General features: G+C 37.5%; 1 protein-coding gene across 18 annotated transcripts in view; it reads right to left on the reverse strand.

Moving 5' to 3' along the window:
- Positions 1-25,678, reverse strand: part of PARD3 (par-3 family cell polarity regulator) — a 692,586-nt gene that overhangs the window by 562,102 nt on the left and 104,806 nt on the right. For all 18 annotated transcript variants that reach the window (XM_081300388.1, XM_081300389.1, XM_081300386.1 and 15 more), the window contains exon 2: positions 14,075-14,176. In XM_081300388.1, the coding sequence (XP_081156514.1) occupies positions 14,075-14,176 (102 nt within the window). The remainder of the gene's footprint in view (positions 1-14,074; positions 14,177-25,678) is intronic.

A 25,678-nucleotide genomic window follows, 5' to 3' on the forward strand; every position in this document is an offset into this window, starting at 1 on the left:
TTTTTCATCAGCGTTACATACTGCCATAAAGTAAGTGACCTAGGAACTTTGCACAGGACAAGCTCTTCACCTATACCACCAATATCCCCATGCATCCTCCCAAAAGCCACATCTCATTTTAAGGTGAAAAACTGATAACACTTTAAAGAAGGGCTTGGAACTCGAAAATTTAAAAGCATGTTTACAAGAGCTGAACACCATCATTATTATTACCACCAATAGAATTAAAAGCAATTAAAAGCAGTTTAGGGTAGGAAGTTAGAAATGCTTCACAGAATTTAATTAAACAAATTGGATTTTGGCACAGAATTGCAGTTTCAACAACCTCTTTTAAAAACAATGCCAGAGACTCCTTAAGGACAAACAAGGCACTCATATTTAAACTCTCATGTGTCAAATACCAACACACAAAAGGCCTCCACCTTCAGCTTCAAGTATAGTTTTGAACTTGTTGCTTTTTCAAAAGGGAAAAGATTTTGCCAACTGAATCAACAACAGTGCATTCAGGCATTATCTTAATTTCCTTATTCATCTCTGATATTACTTTCTAGAACTCTACATAGAAGTTTGGATTTCATAAAAGCAGGTTTTACTACATGCTTTTGCTCAAGTTACATTAATCTGAACACAACATTTTCACACTGAAATAAATCAGAATTGCTGGCATGTATGGTGGCACATGCCTACAATCCTAACAGCTCCAGAGGCTAAGACAGAAGAGTAGCCTCAGCAACTTAGCAAGGCCCTAAGCAACTTAGTGAGGCCCTGTCTCAAAAAAAAAAAAAAAAGAAAGAAAGGATTAGGGACATAGTTCAATGGTAAATTGTTTCTGGGTTAAATTCCTAGTACTAAAAATAAAAATAAATAAATAAATAAAATCAGAATTGTTGAAAAATTTTAAGCAGCAAGCATCTATTATGGTTGTGATTTTTCCTAGAGGAAATACATCATTTATAAAGTGATCAGATATTTGGTCTATCTCAGACTTTATTTCCAATAAACATGTCAAGGTTCTCTGTGATAATAAGGAAAATGAGGGGGAAAAGACTAAAACTACTGAAGATGTAGCCGACATGCAAGAACCAAAATAAATGTAGCATTGATACGTAGTCATGTTGTGGCTACTTCTCTACAACATTAAGAGATAGATAGTCCCAAAACAAATATCATTCATAAACTAGCTAAAATCCATATCACTTGTTTGAGCTGAATTTTAATTACTAGAAGACAGTTCAGAATCATTTATCTATAATATTGAAAACACAATTCTATTCTATCAAAAGACCACTGGGGGGCATACGTAAACCATGGCACCCAAAAATAAACTAAGGAGGGGCGGGGGATCACATTTGTGTGTGAGATTATTTTTATAAAAACCTACTATTTGTGCTTAATAACTACGAAGTATCTCCAAAGTAACATTAAGAAAAGAAATATAATCTTTAAAAGATAAACTTTAGATTGTCTGAACAGCCTAAAATTTAAATATTCTGCACATAAATAAAGCAAATAGCAAGAAAGCATAGCCACACTCACTTTCTACCATTTTCATTCAATAGCTTGAAAGAATTCTTTAGGAAATATAAACTCCAATCCTAGGGAACAATATTCTTGTTAAATGTATATAAACACTAATTTGCTTTTATTCTAACACTTTGTTTCTGCCTAAAAGTCAAGCTTAATCTTTTAGTCTGGATAACAAAGTTCTTCATTAAAACTGTGTTTTATTAGAACACTGTATACTAGTAATCAAAATCTTCTAACATGACAGATGCTAATATTGAGAAATGTGTAACATCCTTGTGATAATGATTAAATATATTTACACAAATGAATACTGAATTTCTACAGATTAGTAGCACAGAAAATATGATTTTAAAGCTATAACATGTTCAAATTTCAAGAAACTTTTTCAAAAGAGTATTATATAATAAATATGAAGAACAGTATTACATTCAACTTTAAAGCGGTCAGAAATTTCTGTACCAACCTGCCTTTTGCTGATTTCTGAAGTGGCTCTTTTGAGATTCAAGGACCTTGAAAACCTCAGTGCCTTCACGGAGTCCTTCCTAGAGACACCAGAGAAAGAGTAATACCTTCCTGCAGGCTTCCTCTTCACCCTGTCTGCCATCTTGACCCATCAGAAAGGTGACATCCACAATGTCCCAGATTTCAAAACTAACTACAAAGTAAAATAATCCCCTCCTCAAACTATACAGCCTATGTTTTGCCCCGTCCTCAGATAAGATAACAACTTAAGAATAGGCAGGAAATAGAAGACAGAGCCCATTCCACAGAAGTAATTCTAAATGGACAACATAGCCTTTGCATATGGCAACATCAGCTCCAGGCTCTCTACAGAGACCAGGTTCAGGCTCTTCGGCACCAAATTAAAACAACCTTCACCAGTTAAACAGGCCTGGAGTAGTTTGTCAAGAGTAAAACAGGGTGTAGCAACACGCCTTCTAGTCAGTGGGGTGTGAATAAATACATCAGGTTCAAAGAGGTTTCTTTAACTCATTCCTTGTCAAAACAGAGAGCAGGCCAGTAGGTTCCAAGACAGATCCAATCGCAACTACTTGAAAACAGTAGTCCTCTTAGCATGGCTATTAAGTTAAGCTCTGTGTACAATTTTGAGGGGGGGGGGGTGCGGGGGAGCGGGTGCTAGGGATCCCAGGAGCCCTCTACCACTGAGTTATTTTCCCAGTTCTTCTTTGTTTGTTTGTTTGTTATTTTGAGACAGGGTCTTGCTAAGTTGCTGAGGCTGGCTTTGAACTTGCAATCCTCCTAGCTGTATGTACGCTATCTTCCTCCAGAAAATGAGAAATTGGATGATCAGATACTCAAACACACAGGTTTTACTCAGAAAAAAACGAAGTACTAAGCATTATTCATTAGGAATCTAGGATACCCTTCATCTGTATCAGAAATGGGAGGAAGGGTGTTGTTACGCCCTTTCCAAAAGCAACAAGAATACCTTATCTCAGATCTAGATGAACTGATGCTGAGTAAGTGAAGAATATTTAACAAATAAGACTTGAAGGCTGGGAGTACAGCACAGTGGTAGAGTGCTTGCCTCCCACATGTGAGGGCTGAGTGCCATCCCAGCACCATCAAAAAAATAAAAAATAATTTTTTTTTGCTTTGTTTTGGTTTTGTTTGTTTAAAAGTCATGAGAAAGCCAGGAGCTGTGGGCCATGCCAGTCATTGCAGTGACTCACAAGGAAGATCACAAGTTCCAGACTAATCCCAGCAGCTTAGCAAGACCTTGTCCCAAGGTGGCGGGGCTGGGCGGGGGGAAGAAAATGTAGAAATACATCACAACAAAATATTGGATTTCATGAATATTTACAATACAATTAATTCTATTCATAATACAGCCACATAAAACTCAATACTTTAGGAAACATTCAAGTCTAACCCAAAGATTGAAAGGAAATACATTCAAGGTAACATTTTCTTAATTTAGCTACTAATCCTGAATATTCAGTCATCAATAAGAGATATACAATTATTTTTAAAACACATATCAATCATTAAAGAAACTATATAACTGAAAAAACTACATAACCAAACATCAGCTTGTACCAGAAATACAAAACTGATGGATAATACAAACATAGAATATTTAAGGATGACAGTATTTAACAAAGAGGTATATACTGCAGCACTGCTCCAAGTGTGGTCCCTGTCTACAAGGAAGTACAGAAACAGTAAGCTTTTGGAAACACAGCAATTTGACAGAGTAATATTATGTCTGTTGATTCTAATAATAGATGCAATAAAAGTATGCGAAACATAAGCCAACTTTTCCGAGCAATTCTTTTGCGTTGTATTTAAGAACAGTATTGCTATGCCACAGATTGGAAAAAGGAAACAAAGCTAAACTTTCACAAAGGTGGTGAAAGATGTAGTTGTCTGTTCTTTTCTTTGAAGGCAGAACATTTAAGACTGCCTTTCTGGGAGGAAGGGATCGCAGACCTAGTTGTGGTGAATAGAAAGAATTTTTCTTCTGAAAGCTGACCAGAACATACCTCCTAATATTCCCAGTCTGAATATTCCCAACTAAATATGGAACATTTCTTGCTTTAAAAGCACTTGGAATTAAATTATGCTATGAAAAAATAGAAGCAAGACATAGCCACATCATTAAGGGACAAAACTGTTGTAGCTGAAAATATTTTTGTCAGTAACGTCATCTTCCTGTTTTACAATGAATCCCTAAAGGTAAATGTTCTCTAGTCACATCCATATCGAAAGGCCTGCTTGGAATGGAATATATGCTCAATAAACAGGCACCAGCTAAGTTAAAGAAAATGATGCTGCTATGGAAATGCAAATGCAGCTTCAATTCCATAGCAGCATCATTTTCTTTATATCTCATGTTCCTGGCAACTGAGATATCGCTGACACCACACATTAGTGCTAAATAACAAATACCTGAGAATACATGTTCATCGTCTGACTGGCCATTTGGGAGGAAGTATCTCTTAGAAATGTTTTGCAAGAAAATAAGTCAAGCTGTAAGCGACACACTGAGATACAAAGAACTTCAGGATTCTGAAATACAGGGTTATGGACTCTATGATTCCCCCACTCTAGGTCAATTTCCACATTTAAACTATGTGCTTTTAACTTAGCAAGGGCCTACGCAACTTAGTGAGACCCCATCTCAAAATAAAAAAGGCTTACATTATGATGTGGCTCAGTGGTGAAGCACCCTTGAATTCAATCCCCAGTACCCTCCTCCCCGCAAAAAAAAAAAAAAAAAAAGGATGTATGTATGTGTACACACACACAGTGTGCTTTTAATATACTAAATGAACCCTTCCTGACTGCTGGTCAAGTGCTTGCCACTCTAACATTAACTGGTTTTTAAGTCATAAATTTCTAGTGGCTTTACTGAATGTGATTTTCAGAACATAGTTTAAAAATACCATTGCTACTGTCAAGTCTGAGGTATAGCCTCTCTTAATTATTTCTTCACAGTATTTTAAATTCAGGTCTTTTTTGTTTTGTTTCCCAAAAATCTAGATTCATCTTACTCTCATTCATATATTTTGAGATAGGAGAATATTTTATCTATATTTCCTAATTAAAATGTATTCATTCATATTTCCTTCACAGTCAAGGGCTAATCAAGGGTGTGGACCATCAGAAGAACCAAAAAAGATTATTAAATTGGAATGACTGCAATTTTTTGCCACATGGAAATGCTATTTGTCACATAGGCCTATAAATACCATGTATTTTATATGGTTGTGATTTCCAAACTCTTGTCTCCAACTCTAATCTCTCACTTGGTCATCAGATTCATATGTCCAATTACCTACTTGACATCTCTATCAGGTGTCTCATCAGTATTTCAAAACCAGCTAAATGTACCAATAGAAGGCTTGACCTGACTTTGAATCCTTTCTCTCCTCCTTCAATTTTCTTCATTCAAGTCAATGGAACCTCTAAATTCCCTTCTCCATTTCTTCTGCTTCAGACTCGAAAAAGTCATCTTTAATCCCTTGACTTCTCTCATTCCTCACAGTCTGAAATTCTGGAAATTTCAATTCAAAACATATCTCAACTCCACACATTCTTCCCCAAACTCTACTCTGGTCTCAGGCACCATCATGTCTTTACAAGTCTTGTTCCCTTCTCTTGCCCATCATCTCACAACAAGCTTCTGAAAATGTCATTGATGATATCACCCCACAGTTTGGTGGCTCGGTGGCTTTTTATTGAATTTACTATAAAAATCATCAAAATCATCAAAATAGTCTCTGGTGTCTTCCCTACTGTAAATTCTGCCTACTCTCCACCCCGTCTCCTTCCTCTCTCCCATTGCTCACTGCATCCAGTCACACTGATTTCCTTGTAAACACTTCAACCCTTCTTCCACTTCAGGGTTTCATACCTGCTGTTCCCTCTGCCCATAGAGCCCTGCCCCAGCTGTTACCAGATCTGGCTCCTTCCATTCCAAACTCCAGCCCACCTGTCTACTCCTGTGACGGGTCCTTTCCAACTACGGCAAAGTGTCACCTGCCCCTCTATCGTCTATCACATCCCACTCTCACTTCATTCCTAGTATAAAAAACTCTGTGAATCAGAAAATACCCTGATGCTGCTCACTAGCTCATCCTCAGCACCTCTCATTATTTCTCAAATATATGAAGGACTGAGTAAGTTTTTATTAAGTGAATGTTGGAAGAATAGAAGGAAAGACCAAATTTGAAAGCCCTGCTTAATCTTTGCTCAAACTCTGTAATAAAAAAGGCTGGGGATGTGGCTCAGTGGTGAAGCGCATAATAGGCACCAGTAAATGTAACTTGTCCTACAATTATACATGACATTAAGCTCTTGACATTTTAACAAATGTCATATAAAAAGACATAGAAATATATAGCTAAAAATACACTTTTTTACTAGCCAAGCTAGCTTCTTTCTCCAACCTTACTCAATAATTAGAATGTTTATTATTTAGGGCCAGGAAAAATCCCAAAGAAGTGGAAATAGACCTGAAAACCTGGGAAACACATTTTTTTTAAAAATGGGGTCACTACAATCTGTATTACCTTAATATAAGGTATGAGCATAACCTACTACAGGGGGTAGCACATGATGTCAAAACATTCTTATTTATAAGTTGACTTATTCTGCATTTAAAGTAGAACCAAAGGGTCCAAGTTGTAATTTTCCTCTTCTTTTTCTGTAAAATTCAAGAAGGGAGGAAAAATCTGTTACATTGTACTATGCTTTCTATTCTTCTGTGAATGATGTGATCTTGTTTACAACTTAAAATTAGTTCCCCTGAATTGTCCAGAAAATGGTTATTATTAAGAAGAAGCTGGGTACAGTGGTGCACACCTATAGCACTAGTGGCTCAGGATGCTGAGACAGGAGGATCACAAGTTCAAAGCCAGCCTTAGCCTCAGCAAAAGCAAGATGCTAAGCAACTCAGTGAGACCCTGTCTCTAAATAAAACATAAAATAGGGCTGGGGATGGGGCTCAGTGGTCAGGTGCCCCCTGAGTTTATCCCCAGTACCCAAGGAGAAGGAGAAGAAAAATTAACAGTCATCCATCCGTCTGTCCCCCAACCCCTCTCTCCCTCTCTCAGTGGGAGGGTAGGGGTGGGATGTTACTATGACTTTTGAGGAAGTAGGGATACTGGGAGATGATGATACAGTCTTTGTGTAGTTCCCAAATACTCAAAATACAAAACTAGGCACTCTTTTTTTTTTTATTTGTTTGTTTGTTTGTTACTAAGAATTGAACTCAGGGGACTCTACCACTGAACTATAAACTCCAGCCCTTTTCTATTTTTATTTTGAGACAAGGTTTTGCTAGGTTACTAAGGCTTGCCTGAAACTTTCAATCCTCCTGCCTCAGCCTCCTGAGTTGCTAGGATATATGTATGAACCACCATGTCTGGCTCTGCTTTTTTTCTGTTTCAGAAGAACAAGCATACTGATGGTAGGTAATACTAGGAACCCTCAAATTCTAAGAATGAAAAAAATAAATGAAGTATTTCTTCCAACAACTATTGCTGAGCACCAATTGTACGCCAAGCTCCTTTCAAATTGATAGAAATGGGAAAATAAGCAAATGAAACCGATTATCTATGTAAAACAAATACCTTAGATAATCTGGTTTAGTCATTTATTTGCTAGTTTTCAATGTCTTACAAGTTGGTATTCCAGGAATGAATATCCTCATTTGACACTGGTGGTGGCAGTGACGGTGAGAGTGACTGCTAATGACAACGGCAATTAACCTTTCCTGGGCCCTTAATTTTGCAGAAACGATGCTAAAACATTAACAGGATTAATCTTCAATTTAAAACAACCTCACAAGGTAGGTACAATCATTTCCCATTGACATATGGGAAAATTAAGGCTAGAGAGGTTCAGTCATCTTCCCAGGCTCATTAAGTAAAGAAGTCATAGAACCAGAATTCACATGCAGACAGTGAGGCTCCAGATTCCACAGCACAAGAAGCTCATGGCTTATGAAGCTACACCAAAGCAAAGTGCAGCAAACCAAGTTACCACACCTATGATTAATATTACTTCTCCTGACTGACTGGGCATCCTAGACAAGCAATGCTTACCACTTTCCTAGGTAGGATGAGGGCCAGTCAATACTGCACAGGCTGTGCCCAACTGCAGAGCCCGTACTGCTTATGAGGGATCTTTACCCTTCTTGCCACTTGGCCGCCTACCAGATTCTCTACCACTACCACCTGCACAAAACGAGGAACTGTGGGCAAACCAGTACCCATAAATGTTTAAATGTTGGGAAATAACATTTTTTAAATTAAATAGCTATTCAATATTCCACTTGACAGTTAATTTAAACATTCTCTTCTTTAGAGTCTCACTAAAATAATAAATTCACTTAGAAGGAAATTAATTAAGTCATCTAGTTACTGAACTCTATTTATACAAATTATTTCAATTCCAAGTTATCAAACTTTTAAAATCATTCCTTCCCTATGCCAATTTCAAACTAAAGTTAAAATTTTTAAAGTTTCTATTATAAGCTATATTTAGAATTGTCTAATGCTTTCTTCATATTGAGATTAGGCAGAAGCAAAATTATTTAAATTTTTTTAAATTAGAAGTAAAAAAAAAAAATCCTCAGTTAGTCATATACCCTACCCTCAGAGAAGACGACTACTGATATTTTTTGTTCTGTCCCTTCAAACTTTTTGATACATAATTATTTCTACTAAAATTAGTCTGTGTCTTTATGCTGTTTTAATAGATTTGCATCTGATTCTCTAAATTATCTATGCTTCAGTCCCCACCTGACACTTCCAAGGCATTCAAACTCATGAAAGTTAACACTTAACCCTGACCCACCACCCCAACACGGTCAACTTAACCCCACAATCCAACCTCCAGGGCCTCTTGCCTCCCCATCCACTGTAACTCATTCTTCACAGGGCTGCTAGGAACATGTTTCTCAAATGATAATCTGAGGGCTAGGGTTATAGCTCAGTTGGTAGAATCTTTCCTCGAATGCACACAGCCCTAGGTTCAATCCCCAGCACCACCACCACCACCCCCCAAAAAAGTTAATCTGATCACATGACACTACATACATCTCCACTCATCTATCCTTAACATGTCCACTTGCCACTTGATCATTCCTCCATCCCACCCCAAAGGCCAACCTTGCTTTAACCTGTGTTTGGTCAGGGTACTTTGCTATATCTTTCATAGTACCATTCCTTTTGTTCAAAATCATTATCTGATTATAATTATGCATCTAATTTTTGTAACTGTTCAATTCTTCCTTCCCCAATAGATAACCATGCCCAAGAAAACAGGAACCACGTACTTTTATTTGACTTTGTATAGCAGCATTTCACACAATGCATGGTATGTAACAGATGATTATTAAACCGGCTGAATTAACTAAAAAATAACTAGTGTTATATAACAATGTCTTAATAACAATTAAGATATTATTATATAATGTCTTAATTGTTATTGTTGAAGCACTCTGGTTTTAAAAAATTCTCAATCTTTTTCAAGAAAGAGTTGACACTTAGTTTTTTGTTTTATTTTGTTTTTGTTTGGTACCAGGAATTGAACCCAGGGATACTTAACCATTGAGCTATATCCCCATCCCTTCTTATATTTTATTTGAAGACAGGGTCTTTCTAAGTTGCTTAGGGCCTCACTAAATTGCTGAGGCTGGCTTTGAACTTCCAATCCTTCTACCTCAGCCTCCCAAACTGCTGGGATTACAGGATTATACCACCAAGCCCAGCCAACACTTAGCTTTGATTCAACAATGAAGCTAGGTTTTATTTTATTTTATCTTATCTTATTTTGGTGGGGTGTTGGGGATGGAACTCAGGGACACTTTACCACTGAGTTACACGCCAGCTGTTTTTCATTCTCATTTTGAGACAGAGTCTTACTAAGTTGCTGAGGTTACCCTTTGATTTTTGATCCTCCTGCCTCAGCCTTCCAAGCATCTGGGATTGACAGGCATGCCCCATAACACCTGGCTGAAACTAGGTTTTTGTCTATTTAATCTCAAATATTCATCAGGCGGCAAGAGACTGTATATGTATGCATAAATAAATTACTCCTTTTGTTTCAGAAAACAAAAAACACATGTGTAAGTATTTCCCTATAGTGTTTTCTGTAAATAGGGAAGGTTCATGATGAGATATGCCTGCAGAAAACACTGTTGCTTTAAAATGTACATTTTCCCAAAACCAAAAGATAAAGATGTCTGCATTTACTTCATTTAAGGGAAAACAAGGCATAGGGATTCCTTGATATTAGACCATGCCTGATCTACCTAAACAGCAAAAGATAATGTGCTGGTCTTAAGTAATATCCTAGGCAGACATCATAATTCATAGAAATTTATAGAAATGAGGCCAGAACTTGCATAAAGAAAAAGCACTTGGTGTAAATTATTTATACTAAAACATTCTAAGGCAGATCACAACCTGATGCATGTGATTTCTACCATCATTTTATATTTCAAAACAACAAGCGTGTGATGCCACATCCTAACAGAAATTATACATTTCTCTGGGAGCCCCATTTAGCAGTGCATCCATGGCTTTTTCACATGCAAATTAATTTCAAATGTTTAGTAACAACTAAAATAATCCATTTAACTAAAATGAGGACACCTTAGTTATTTGGGTTATGACTGCTTTACATTAAACACAGAATTTACTTGCATTACATAAATGTGAACACAATTATTATACATTTGTAACCAGAAGTTCTCCCTCATTCAAGCATGTGCTTTGCTTTATTTTACAGCTTGGCAGTTCTGAGGAAGGCACTAAAAAGTAGAAAAGGAGAGCCTTCAAAGAAATTAACTAAACAGTTAAATCTCACTATCATTTATGCAGCAATCCATTCCATAACAAAGTCATTTATTAAGATTCTTGGATCTCATTTCATCATCCCCAAATAAGTTCATTTTAATAGTCCTTAATAGAGTAGCTCTCTCTCATAACAAAAGCATCACAGTTGGCCTAAATGGTGCTGAGGACAACACAAAACCCTTCTTGGTTTTTTATCATCTGGCAAAATGTCAACTGAGAAAACAGAAAATTGGACATTAAAGGTGAAAAAGACACCATGAAAGCCCGCATACTCTCCTGCTCTGAGGTCCCCATGGGAAAGCAGCATTGTGGAGAAGGGACAAACAAAACTATGGCCAAAGTAGATGAAGAATATTCTCTGCCTTAGAAAATCAAACCTATTCCAAGAACCCAAGACAACCCATGTTCAACTAGTACCATGTTCAACAAATCTAAATACAACCTAGAAAATGAAATTGTATGGGCACAAAAAGCACTTTCTCAGGGCTCTCTGCACTGACCTCTAATAATGAAAGGATAATGCAGAAAATTATGACTAAATTCTTCAATTTTCTTTTGCTATCATTTGAAATGTCATTTCTTGATCCTAATGTGTTCCCTGTAAAAAAGAACTTTTCATATTACAAATTAATGGTGATCAGATATGAAATTGGCACCATTAGGAGAATTTTCCCCACAAAAGACATGATTTCAGAGTTCAGTGACCCTAGATATGAGATGGGAAGAATTGCAAAATGCAGCTGCCAGAGATCCTACCTCCCCAAGGCTGGGTATCTTCATTTTAAACATACATCCAGAGGGCTCAAAATATGGTGCATTTTTAGAGGAACTGTATTATGTAGAAGAAGTATAATGTTTTTGTTTTGATGAAAAGCAAAACAGGTGTCAAGATTTTTACTCACAGTAGCTGCCAAAAATAGTTGAAAACGCTCCAGGATGATTAAACAGAATCAAATTTCAGAGCCATAGAAAACAAGCATATAGCATACCACATCACACAATCTCTGGGTTTGAATAATGCATCCAACAATACTGTCAATCTTGGCACTCTGATTTTGAACTGTTAATTTTATTTACATATGTATTTTACAGTTACAATTTAAAATGAATCCTTAACCTAGGAAATCATTGAAAAAATTGAAATTACTTTCACCTAAGTATTTCAGAATAAAATGCCAATTTAAAAGCTACTTCAGCCTTTTGTACATTGTACTCTGGCATTTTTGATATAGAAACTTATTTCCATCAGCATGATATAAAATTTTCCAAAAAAGTATATCACTTATTAATGGTTAAAACCATTTTTCCCCTCAGGTTAAAGCGCTTTGTTGTTGTTCTTCATTTTGTTTTCTTTGTTTATTTTTGTAGTACTAGAGATGGAACACAAGGGCACTCCACCACTGAGGTACATCCCTGACCCATTTTACTTTGAGACAGTCGCAGGCTGGCCTGAAAATTGCAATCCACCTGCCTCAGCCTCCTAAGCAGCTGGGATTACAGATGTGCACTACTGCTGAACTATTTTTATATAAGAAATAACAAAAGGGAAAGGAGAAGGGAAAAAGGAGGGAAGAAGTGGGAAAGAAGAGGAGAGGGAGAGGAAAGAAAAGTCAGAGGGAGAAGAAGAGGATAATGAAGGAAAGAGCAATACGACATCAGTTCACCTCTTTCAAACATGATGGTTGGGAAAGGGCAACTGTATAAATTCATCAAAAATCCCTGTAATCACTGTAAGCTTTAGAACAGAACCACAACAAAGTTGACTATAATTTAAGTCTCTAGATGGTGCTCTTCATGTGGCTTGCAGAAACATTGGAGAGTTACCCTATCACTGACTAAATGAAAAGCCTCAAAAGGAGAAAAGGCACGGAAAAAAGAAAAACAGTATCCATCATACATATGCAAACAGTTCTGCAGTTTTTGACACAGTGTCCTGGCCCACAATAGCTGTAATGGGACAAATTCCTCTATGGCAGGTGCTAGTGAATCAAATATTCCTGAATTTATGTAATATCTCTATCTGAAATCTTTCGTTTTCTTTGAGATTTCAGGAAAGCATGTAAGATTTCTGCAGACTCTGAGCAGGCATGTTGCTAATTGTTAGAAACGCAGGAGTGAGCAAGATCCAATAGCTGGGCTCACCTACTCACAGACCAGTGAACAAATGGATGAAGAGAGGATGAAAATAGAGGGATGGTGATTAGAAAGTGTCCTGGAAGGAATCAGAATGAGCATCCTGAGGATTTTGCCATCTTCCCACCTCCTTACATAACCTGGCTGGTGTAACATCCCATGCTATGACAGTGATGTTTCATGAGGAAGCACATCTATCAGGCAGCAACCTCAATACAGCTGTCATAATGCAACTGTTTATGTGGCCATGAGCCCTTCTGCAATCTCAGTTCAAGTCAAACATGAAAGATGATATGGCTAAAGAACCCTACAAGCCTGCCCAAGTTTCATCACCTCATTACAAAAAAAAATGAATTTGCTGACTTCTGTATGCAGAGCCAGACATCCTGAACAAATTATTAAAACCTTGAGAGTTGTCATTCCTCCTTCTCACTCCTTCCAAGAGTACAGGAGGGGGGAAAAAAGTGAGGGAGGAGGCATGCGAGTTAGTGCTAAGGAGCAATGGGCATCTAAATTCATGATACCAAAATAGAATACATGAAGATAGTGTTCCAGTACAGAGAAAAACCTGAGCAATGATGGAAAAAGGGGCAGCTTTCTGAGAGCCATCACACCACAAGGGAGGGTGCCCAAGATGTGCTTGCTCAGGCTAGCTATTGGGATGGACCATCTCTGGGCCAACACTGGGACAGAAGTCTAAGGTTTTGTATATCCTGCACTGAAACACAGTCATAATGATCAGCCCAAGTTGACAAGGAAGGGGTACTGAGGTTAATGTCTGATAGATGTACTAGCACAGCAACCTTTTTGATAATATTTCAATTTTAAAAGTTGTATTTTATAAATTCCGAACTGAAGTCCTGGATATTGAGAAAATCATTACATCCTGGCATTCACGGTAGTGAAGATTGTGGAAGATAATTATATAGCAAAATATACCAGAGTGGATGAGACAAATGATATTTAAACCAAAAAAAAAAATGTATTTAAAACAGAAAGGAAAGTGCTCTCAACTACCCACACTCTCCCCAGTCCCCAAACAATACATTCTGAGCAGATTTCCCTGGACTTGAACTCACTCTGTCTTTATCATCTGCTACATCACAGAGGATGTCATCCAGGTCTAGAATTCCTCCATCTCCATGTTCCAAGCGATGCACCTGTATCCAGTAGTTTGGATCCTAGACAAAAGAACATAAATATTGAAGTAACAAGTTAGCAAAACCAAAAGGGAATTCAACAATTTAAACTGTGATAACTGCCTGCCCACTAAAGGAAGCCAATTATATCAACAAAACTGTAACTGAATAAAAATTAAGGTAGCTCCCTATGTTTCATATTGAGTTAATTTTTCTTTTATTTTATTATAGTCACTCATGCATTCTTTTCCTCTTGGCTCAGATGTTGATTTACTACATAAATGGCAAAAAAAAAAAAAATTTTAAAAACAGCAAAATTTGCTGCATAGGAAATATTGCTTCTCTAAAGTAGATTAGGTTTCCCATTTTCCAGTATATGCATTACTTATTAATCCACTCAATGCAACCTACAAAACTATATAATAACCAGCAGCATATATTATTTGTCTGAAAAACTCTCATATTTGCTAATCTGCATAAAATAGTTCACCCATCCTGGTGCCTCAAAGTTCCCCTTACAAACTGGTCTGAAGATACTGAGGAGAGGAGCTGTGAACAAAGCAGTCTCAGAACAATGCATGGTTGGAGACTATGTTGATAAAGGTAAAATTATATACACATGTATATGTGCAGGTTAAAATACTTAACACACCCACCCCAAAATGTGCAGTGGTTATCACTAAGAAGTAGGATTTGGCAAAAAGGAACATTTTAAATTTTATAAACTCCTACATGGTATATATTTTTAAAACCATAACGCACTTCTTTTCAAATTATTTGAGGAAGAAACATATTTGGCTTTAAGCTTCCACAACCATTCTTATTTATATACTCAACTGGAAATACACTAAATTGTGTTCTGCCACTAGCTACTGCTTTCCTGGCAACATAGGATTGCTATCAAAAAGTTCTATCAACACTGTTTTGTTTTGTTTTTCAAAATCTAAGAAGGCAAATTTGTTACAGCTCTTTCTTGAAGAAAAAGTGAGAAAAAGATAAAACATTAATGATAGTCAAAATATAGATTCCTCCCAGATCTATGGATTAAGACCCTCCAGGGGTGATGCCACTAAATTCAGATTCTTAAGATCCTCTTCTAGTGAAGGCGTGCCTAAGAACCACTAAAATGGAACACTTCTTACTTTTAAAATGCAGAATTACCAATCCTTGTCACTTTTTAACCAGCACAGCAAACAGCTCAAATGTAATACCATAAAAAGTACTATGCAAATAAGCTTCAGTTACTACACCCTCACTTATCTGGACCCCTATAAAAGGAATCAATCATCCACAACACCAAGAGTAACACACACACACACACACACACACACACACACACACACACACACACGTCAGTCATCCTCTTCATCTGTGGGGCTTCTTTAACCGCACATGTATTCCCTGATTTCAATATCACACAGGAAGTCCTTAGGAACCCACTACTATTCTTGCTCCAGAATTCATCATTTCTGTATTTGTTGAACTGGGGGAGGGAGAGGAGGAGAGAGGGGTGTAGAGGAGAGGAAGGAGGAGGAGAAGGAGAAGAAGCCCCAAAACAAACTATATTCCTAGTTCCTAGTTTTCCACACCAAATGGTATTAAGTTTCCAAAGGGAAAACTGGAAGTAACTAATATCCTGGGAGTGAACAAGGAAATGGTGTCTCTTAGCCATCATTCCCTGGCCATTCTGAACAGGTCTCCCTACATCCCACCAAGCAAGCTTTTTTGGGCACTAACTAACTTGAATATCAATTTTCATTTCTATACAGTAAGAAAACTGTTTTTTTAGCTTCCTAAACCACCTTACTCTCCATCTGAAATTATTACCTGCAGGCTTTCTATAATGTTTGTAGCTACCCCTTCAATATAAATCCCCACCTAAAGAGTTTCTCAGTCCCACAACTTCATCCTTCAGAACCTGCAGCACTCCAGCATCTCCCCTTTCACAGGCTCCATTAAACCCTGCGGGACTGTGATCTCTACACAGTGCCCAGGACCTCCAATGTCTGGGTCCTACCTGATCCTCCAGGCTGGCCCACAAGTCTCATCCACCCAGTCTCCTCAGGCACCCTATTCTCCAAGAGCTGTTCCTGACTATCCCACTGCTTCGACAGACTAGAAGTTTAGCTCCAGCCCACTATTAATGTTTCCAAAAATCTTAACAGTCTGCAAAACAGTTGTCAGATGTCAACTTTAAACCTTTAAAAGCTCTTTAATGCTTTATTTTTATGCATGCTAAAATAACAGTAGAAAATTTCTGCTGAAACTCTTGTTACTATACCAATTCTCTGATTCTCTTGACAGCAACATGTGTTAAAGAACTGTCAATCCTTGTCTCAGATTTATCCCCTCCCCAAATCCCATTTAATCGGGCTTCCTGCCCACCACACTCACAAAACTATCCAAGTCACCAATAGTCTCCACATTGCTAAATTGCAATGAACCTTTCTCAATCCTGATTATACTTTATAAGCAGAATTTAATATCAGAGATTATCTCCTACTCTTTGAAATACCCTATAAATTTGGTTTATAATGCTCCCACTAGCTGATCAAGGCTTTCTAATTTTGAGATTTAACTGTTGACTCCTGCCCCTGGAGGGGTCCTGATTCAACAGCCAGCTAGGACAGATGACACAGACAGCATCACACCAAGCTCTCTCAGGCTGATGCTAACTAAATGCCACTCCATAAATACACACTCAAGGGAAGTGACTTTTTGCTGAGAGGGAATGAGGAGAGCATCAGTAAACCTAACAAATCATACTACATTAAGAAAAGCAGATGTGAGCGGGCTATACAAAAAAGATTTCCTCCTACCAGAGTATAAAAACCAGGAAGGATATTTTTGCCACTGAAAAATTACTCCCTGGAAAGTTTTAATCTCTTGGGAGATTTTAAGTGGCAGCTTTCATCAACACATTTCTCTTCAATAAACAGAGGACTTGCAGCATATTCAAGGAAACAGTCAAGCACCCATGTGGAGAAAAACTGAATTTTATCTATTTATTCTACTTTGCAGCAGTTTACATTAAAAAATTTTGAAGAGTAATAATAAAAATCAGGCCAGACGTGGTGGTGTGTGCCTGTAATTCCAGCAGCTGGAGAGGCTGAGACAGAAGAATCACAGGTTCAAAACAAGCCTCAGCAGAAGCAAGGCGCTAAACAACTCAGTGAGACCCTGTCTCTAAATAAAATAAAAAATAAGATAGGAGATGTGGCTCAGTGGTTGAGTGTCCCTGAGTTCAATGCCTGATACCAATTAAAAAAAAAAAAAAAAAAAAAGTAAAAACTCATTGGTGTCCTGTCTACAGAAAATTAGAAATGTGATTGAACAAAAAATGATACAGCACTTTATATACTACTAAAAACACTAATTATACAGGTCACTTGATTAAAAAAAATAAAGAAATGTGACATAACTGTGGATTTAAAAAAAATAAAAAACAACCCAGTATCTTGGTTATGATATGTTCATTTAAATAATGAAAGATTTAAACTCTAACAATAAAGCAGGGAGAGGTAGCACAGGAAGCAGTCCCAGCGACTCAAGAGGCTCTGGCAGGATTGCTTGAGCCCAGAACTCCAGGGGTGATCCTGGATACACAGAAAGACCCAATCTCAGTGAGGCACATTTGACCCAAAGATGGGTGGAAGCCTGGAGAAGTATGGAGATCAAGCCATATGAAGAATTACTGCTTCTTATCCGGATAAAGAACATAGCCAAGACCTGGCCTAGTCCTTGAGAAACAGGGGTGTGAGGGAATACCTCTAAGTCTCAGCTAGAATATAAGCAGAGGTAACTTTTAAAAAATGCAAGCTCCAAGAAATATAGATGCTTATTCTATTTTGGTACATGGTAAGAGAAGACAACACAGGCAAAACCCTAATGAAAGACTGATTCCTATTCGGCCTTCTAGAAATCTCTCAAATTCTATTAAGAGTATCATCAGGGGTGGGGTTATAGCTCAGTGGTAAAGCACTTGCCTGGCATGTGTGAGGCACTGGATTCTATCCTCAGCACTACATAAAAATGGATAAATAAAAATAAAGGCATTGTGTCCATCTACAACTAAAAAAAAATTTTTTTTTAAAGAGCATCATCCTGTTATACAGCAAGTTAATGAGCTTTGTGAGCTATGACTGGTAAAAGAAATAGCTCCTTCACATCTAATGCTTGAAAACATTTCAAGAGAAATACTCTCCTCACTTTACTGCCTCTTCTCCTTCAAAAGCTTTGCTCTCCATCATAGATTTTGAAGATGGGACTTTTGAAACAGTAAGTTTCTTCTATCTTCCTTCAAAGTTGGCCTTGAATAAAACATATTCTCCTATCAATTTTAATTCAAATATTTCTGGAGCAACAAGTATTGTAGACTATCATGCACCTCCCCACCTCCCAAACAGTACTGGTGCCAGCCAGTAAAAGTTGTCAGAAATAAACAGTTATCAGATAAAACATAAACAAGTAGATCATGATGTGTCACAAGAAAAAACAGACCCACAGATGTTTCATAACCTCCAAGGGGGGAAAGGGTTAGAAAAGACTTGTGAGGGGTGTTTCTGCAGCAGAACTGAATTCTGACAGATGAGGAGGTTGAAGGAAGGCGAACCTAAGACATTCTGAGGAGGATGAAGAGCAAAACCAGGCCTGGAGGAGAGGCAGAGTTTATCAGAAAACTGAGGACACAGAAACCAGCTAAGAGACAAAAATGAAGGGTGAAAACATCACATTATATAGTGCACAGTTATTTTGATTTCCTCCCAATCACCCACTGAAACTACAAGGGGAGGAGGTTGTTGCGGGTTATTTTTCAAGTCATAATCCTACGAAGACAAAGAGAACAAAAGAAAACAAGCACAACAGTTTTTGGAAGCCAGGAAGCAAGCAGGTAGCCCAGTGGTAACATCCTTAGCAGAAGTGACAAAGTGAATCTGAACATGGTTCTGGGGAAAACCAGGAGGTAATATGACCTCCTCCCCTGCCGATTTTCTATGAACTGAAATTGGGAGAACCAAAAGCACCAGAACACAGCAAAGAAGACAGGAGGAGAAACAGAACTGGCTAAAAGTGTGTTTGAGCTGCAATTTAAGCCCCAGTTACCCTGAGACTCCACTCTGCACGGTAGCTGTTCCCCCCTCCCCTCCTCCTCGCAGCTCACTGAAGGCTAATTTTCTGGAGGTTAAAACAGTTGGTGGGGACTGGGAAATTCAAGGCAGAGCAATTGTAGAGGTTCCATAATGAAGATGGGAGGAGATAACTAAAGGCTTATGTACCAAAGGCTGAAAATCTAGCCTTCTGCTTCCACTTGTCCCCAGAATGCTGGCAGCTGAGCTGATGCTACCCAAGCAAGAGGTTGGTAGAGCCTTCCTGGACTTCTAACCATCCAAAGAAGAAAAGTCAGAGGATGTGGCCTAGCCCAGTGACTCTGCTATGAAACTCCCAGTGTGAGCCCTTGACTGAACTCAGTGTTCCCAAGTTACACTAGTGTCCCTTATATCAGAGCCAACATCCAAGACACAGACTTCTGAGTGAAGGCCCATGGATGGAAGAGAGGCCAAAACAAACAGGAAAGAGAACTTGGCAACCAGAGACTACATAAGCAGAAGATGATACTGAGAAGATGCTCCTCTGATGGTCCCCTGAGTTCAGACAGGAGTGCATCTAGGTTGCAGAGTAGGTGGAGGAGAGAGGGAGAGAGGGAGGGAGGGAGGGAGGGAAGGAAAGAAGGAAGGAGACAGTATTCTGAGAATTAAAAACCAAAAAAGAAAAGCATTTGAAAACTCAATACTAAAAATGAAAAACTAAACAGCAGAGCTGAGAGGACTTGAAAATATTTCCCACAGAATGAATTCAAAAAGAAAACAAAGGATAATAACCCAGAATATCTATCAAGTAAATCAAACAGCTCAATAAGTTGTAGAAAAAGAAAACTGGGAAAACAGAAAAATAACAACAACAACAAAAAATCATCATTACCCAGAATGATGTGTTTCCTCATTGAAAAGTTCCACAGAAAACCTCATACAACTTATGAAAACATACATATACCAACGTACATCAGAACACAGTAGACAAAGGGGAAAACAGTTACATTGAAGGGATAAAAAATCAAATGGGTTGGAATTTCTCAAGAACAACACTGGAATCCAGATGATAAGGTTCCACTGACTTCAAAATTCCTAAAAGAAATCGTTCTTATCCTAGAATCCAATACCTTGACCAACTATCAGTAAAGTATGAAGATAGAGGGGTATTTTTAGAAATGCAATGTCTAAGAAAATTTTACCTTCTTTGTAAATTTCTCTGGAAAGTACTAGAAAACGTGTTCCAACAAAAAAAGAAATAAACCACAAATAGAATGGCCTGGCCTATGAAACAGAAGGCATAAGACAGAAGAGAACTCCCAGTACAGTGGTGCCAGCTGGTGAAGCTGACCCAAAATGTCAGCTGTGAACCAGGAGTAGAAAAAGTGACCAGTCTAGACCAGAGCAGGCCAGAAGCTCCAGGTGTGAAGACTCCAACATTGCGTGGAAAGAGACCCCAAAGTAACTAAGCATACCAACTCCTACACAACAGCTTGTAGCACTGGGGTTGGGTTTGTTGTACATTTACAGAAGACTAACCAAAGGAATAAACATCATTCTTTTCATGAAAAACAAAATTTGTGACGAAAAAGTAATCAAGGAATAGTAATTATGGCATAGCTCAGCCATAAGCAGCTTCAAATAATGAAAAATCATGTGAATACTGAATATTTTATCTAATCGAGATCATAATTACATTTGGAAGAAAGTGGAATAATAAGTGTGTATGACAGAATAGAGAAGTATCCAAGAAGTAGCTTTTTGTGAGAGAGTGGAGACAAAGCACACACATGGGGCAGTATAACAGGGTTAAGACTTCTAATCAACAGATGCAGACAAAAACAAAAACAAAGAAACAAAACAAGCCATTTATATAGAAATGTGGCAGTGGTTATCAAAAGAACCTGCTGGAAAAGCAACCTCTGGTGGCAAAGGCACAGTTCTTTCTCATGACAATCCTAGCAGCACCAAGGTACTACATACCTACATGATGCTGAGAACCAAAAAATCTACAGGAAAGAGTTTGGAAAATTCCATTAAATTATAAATAACGATGGCACACAGCTAAGGGGTTAGCATCCATCAATCCTTTTACATTACATAATTATGTTGAAGTTTCTGTTAATAATAGAACAGACAACATTTCACTAATAAAAAGACAATGGAAGAGCACAATCAAAAGGAATTATACTTCATTCTAGATTCTCCCAGTAACTCACACTTCAATTTATGTAAACCAAAAATAAAACAGTTCAAACATGTCCTAAAGTTGTTTTTTAAACGAATGAAACATTGGCATTACAAGGCAGACAGGATCCAGGTGACTTTGCCTGATTTAATCAGCTCCGTTAAAAAAAGAAAAAGAAAAGTCTTTTAATACAAACTCAGACATACGACTCATTTCCAACTTTGTTGCAATAACACTGTTCAACAGTGAACACACTTTTGTTGTCTTCTCCATAAAGGTAGAAAACACAGGTGATCGGATGTCATATCTGATATCCAAGTATAACAAAACAACCTGGATCAGCACCAGGGAGTGACTAATATAGAATACATGCATGCCTGGCCCCCACTTCTCTACCCCAAGCCACACCCAACACCGACACCTCACCACCACAACACAGCACACAGCAAACCACAAACCTGCTGCCTCCACTGAAGGGTGGATGCCTTCATTTAGTATGCCAATCAAAAAGAGAAAAGGCAACAGGAAACCAAAGGTGAAGTCCAAGTTCAAGGAAATAACTTTCTGGTGTTTTATTCCATTAAAACTAGCTCACAATCTCTCACAGAGTCACACAGGATCCTAGGAGTAAGTGAAATCAAGCCATTGTCGACTTCTGGTGCTCACATAACTTCCACAACAACACAGAAAATTCACAAATACCCTCAAATCCCTTCTTTATATATAAATGGAGGGAACAGCCCAGATCACAGGGTTAGTTTGGAATGGAGCCAAAGCAGGAAAGAGACACAGTAACCACCAGTAAGACTATCTGCATGTGTTGTACAATTTTTAAAATACATTCATGTTCACTCTCCAAATCAGGGGAGGGTTTATAATCCCTATTTTCAGATAAGAAACTCATGACTTGGAGAATATGATACTGACAAGAGGTCACAACCAATAAGTGCTCCAATCTACATGGGTTAATTTATTTCTCAGCACTTTCTCACACTGACAATGAGGATTTTCAATCCATAGCATCAGAGTTAATTGAATTCTCTCCACCAACTTCTTTACATTTTAATAGAGTACACAAAGAGGAGCACTATACAATATTTTTTTAATAAAAAGGTTTGTGCTATTTTTTTAAAAAATCAAGTTTGAAAAACCACACACCTAAATATTCTATTACATGTTCTAATCTCATCCATGATTTAAAGCAGTGGTGCTCAGAGTAGGAGTCCAGTTCTGTGCATCAGCATTACCTGAGACCCTCAGAAATCCCAAAGCTGGGGCTCCAACCTGGTTCCAACTGAGTCAAAATTTCTTGAGGCAGGATCCAGAAATCTGCACTTAAACAAGACTTCCCAGTGATTCTGATGCATGCTAAAAGTTTGAAGTCCAGTTATACAGAACTGGGAAGGGAGCAGCACTTTGTGTTTCTTCTACATATTATGTTTTAGTCCATAGATACATGTTATTACCCAGACTTTTAAAATCAAACAGATGTTAGCTATTACGTCTTAAAAATGGTTACCATGAACACACAAATATATATTTATCTCCTGTAATAAACACAGAAATTTCAGTATCCATGCCAAATAGTCTTTTTCATAGTTGTTTCAATCCTAAACCCCAGACAAAGGATTGTAAAAATCCACATTTTTAGACCAGGGCCCTCCCAACATTCTATCTCAAATATCTACTCACTTCCCATGGCGCCTCACTTTGGGAGCTGCCTAAGACCTCAGTAGCTTCTTTTAAAAGCCTGCCAGGAAATCTTTCTACAATGAAGGAAAGGATGCCCATTTAGAAATAACTTACAACTGGACAATATTTTTATCAAATCCAATTTTACTCCAAATTTATTAAGGTAGATCCTAGTCTTCCTTATTTTCCCTCTAAAACCAGCTTCCAATGTCTTCATTTTCTTTTTCTTCCTTCCAATGTCATCTTTATTCCTTCTGGCAGCCACAGGAATCCTCCTCTAATCCAAACTAATCAGGCAAAAACTACTGACACACAAAAAAATATACAGACACACAAAGGAATAGGAAACCAAGGTAAATGACACCACAGGGAAACGGTCAGACAAAATCAAGAACGAAAGGTTTTGGGGTTTTGTTTTTATGATAAAAGTAACATGGTCTTTTTAAAACAACAGAGTCTACTTCATCTGATAGCTAAATAAAATAAAGGATCCTAGAACAGATCCTGCATCTAGAGAGAACAAAAGTTGTGAAAAAGGATAACTTAAGACATTTGTCATATTAAGTAACAGAATCATAACTGGAAAATTCCTGAATGTGATCATTATGCTCAGATTATATAAAAAGAATACTCTTAAATGGAGAAAATATACACTGAAGTATTTAGGTGGTGAGAAATGTCCTGATATCTAGATTGGTCTCAAATGGTCCATCACATACAAAAAAAAGCAAGTAGAATCTCTATTAATAATGCATGTTTATGTGTTTATATAGATAGGAAGGAAGTTGATGTCCTAAGATGTTAAAAGTTAGTTCATTTTCTAGTTTCTAGACTTGAAAATTCTCAAAAGAAAAGTCTACTATTTAAAAATAACTGGAAGGGCAAATGTAGTCGTGCATGCTTATAATCTCGGCGGCTCAGGAGCATCACAAGTTCAAAGCCAGCCTCAGTAACTAAACGAGGCTCTTAGTAACTTAGTGAGACCCTATCTCAAAATAAAAAATAAAAAGGGCTGGGGATGTGACTCAGTAGTTAAGTGCCCTGGGTTCAATCCCTGGTACTGATATTAATGTTAATAATATGGGGCTGGGATTGTGGCTCAGTGACTGAGTGCTTGCCTCGTACATGTGAGGCCCTGGGTTTGATCCTCAGCACCACATAAAAAAAATAAATAAAAATTTAAAAAAATTTTAAATGTCCTCATTTGCTATTTAAAAATATAATAATAATAATAATAATAATAATAATAATAATAATAAACTAAAATAACTGGAGAACTATTATGGATCAAAGAGGTGAAAGAGGCATGACAAAAGTCAAGGTATGAGTCTTGACTGGATCCTTATTGGGGTCATATAAAAAAAAGTCAATATAAAAGACATCTTGGGGACAGTGTGGATATTTTTAATATGGACTCAATATTAGGTGATTCTAGGAACTCATTCTTAATTTTCCCAGTTGTGATAGTAGTTTTGTAGATACTTAAGGAATACATTCTATTCTACTCTTAGGAGATAAATTCTATTGATGAAGTATGATGGTATCTCTACTTATTCTAAAATAACTCACAGTCTCTCTTTCTATATGCACCCACACATACACATACATATATACATAAAAACATACGAATAAATATCATATGAAGTACAACCAGGAAAATGCAAAGAATTCCAAGTGTTTTAAACAGAGGGAAGCAAATATAAGGAATTAGTGACTAAGATGGAAGAAAACATGAGACTCCAAAAAGATAAGCAGTAGCAGGAAGCCACTACCACCCCTACCCTGCAGGGCTTAAGGGAGGTGGCAGTAGAGTCCAGGGCCAGGGTGCTACAGCAGAAGCTGACCCAGAGGGCACACGGCTGAACCTTGTACGATTCTCTCAGCTACTACTGAGTTTTCATAAGAAATTGGAAAGCAGATTAATTTTAAACAAACTAAATAACCAACATCCCTGAGAACACAGGAAGACAGCATTCCCACATACTGCTCTTGGGCACTAATTATCACACACATTGGGGTGAGGGTGGTGGGGAGAATGATTTTTTTTTTCTTTTTGCAGTGCTGTGGATTGAACCCAGGGCTTTGTGCACAACAGACAAGTACTCTATGCACTGAGCTACACCTCCAGCCCATCGCCAGGAAGGGGAGATCTGGTATCATGCAATTTTTTTTAAAAAGCCTAAAATTATACATATCCATTAACCTAGTAATTTAAAATGTGGAGAAAGGTAAAATATCAGTAAATCAGATGTTTTGATATATAATACATAATAGGAAAACAGCTATACATGTAAAAATGAGAAATGGGTTGAGCACATTCAATCAATGAAACACTAAACAGCAATTCAAAAAATGGTATTCATGGGATACTATATAAGGCATCATCTCATTTTTAGTTCAAAGAGAGTGTACTATGGATTGGAAGTGCTTGTCTGTATTTTCTGACTTTCCATATTAAATTTATATGATTTTTGGTCACCTTAAATAACTCATTCCTTCATCTTTTGTTCTCAATAATATAATTACTCTCCAACTTATCTTCCCACTTCAAGAATCCTATCCTTTAATCCTGGCCTG

This window comes from Spermophilus citellus, assembly GCF_964194105.1.
Source record: "Spermophilus citellus genome assembly, chromosome: 6".
In the NCBI taxonomy this organism is placed as follows: domain Eukaryota; kingdom Metazoa; phylum Chordata; class Mammalia; order Rodentia; family Sciuridae; genus Spermophilus; species Spermophilus citellus.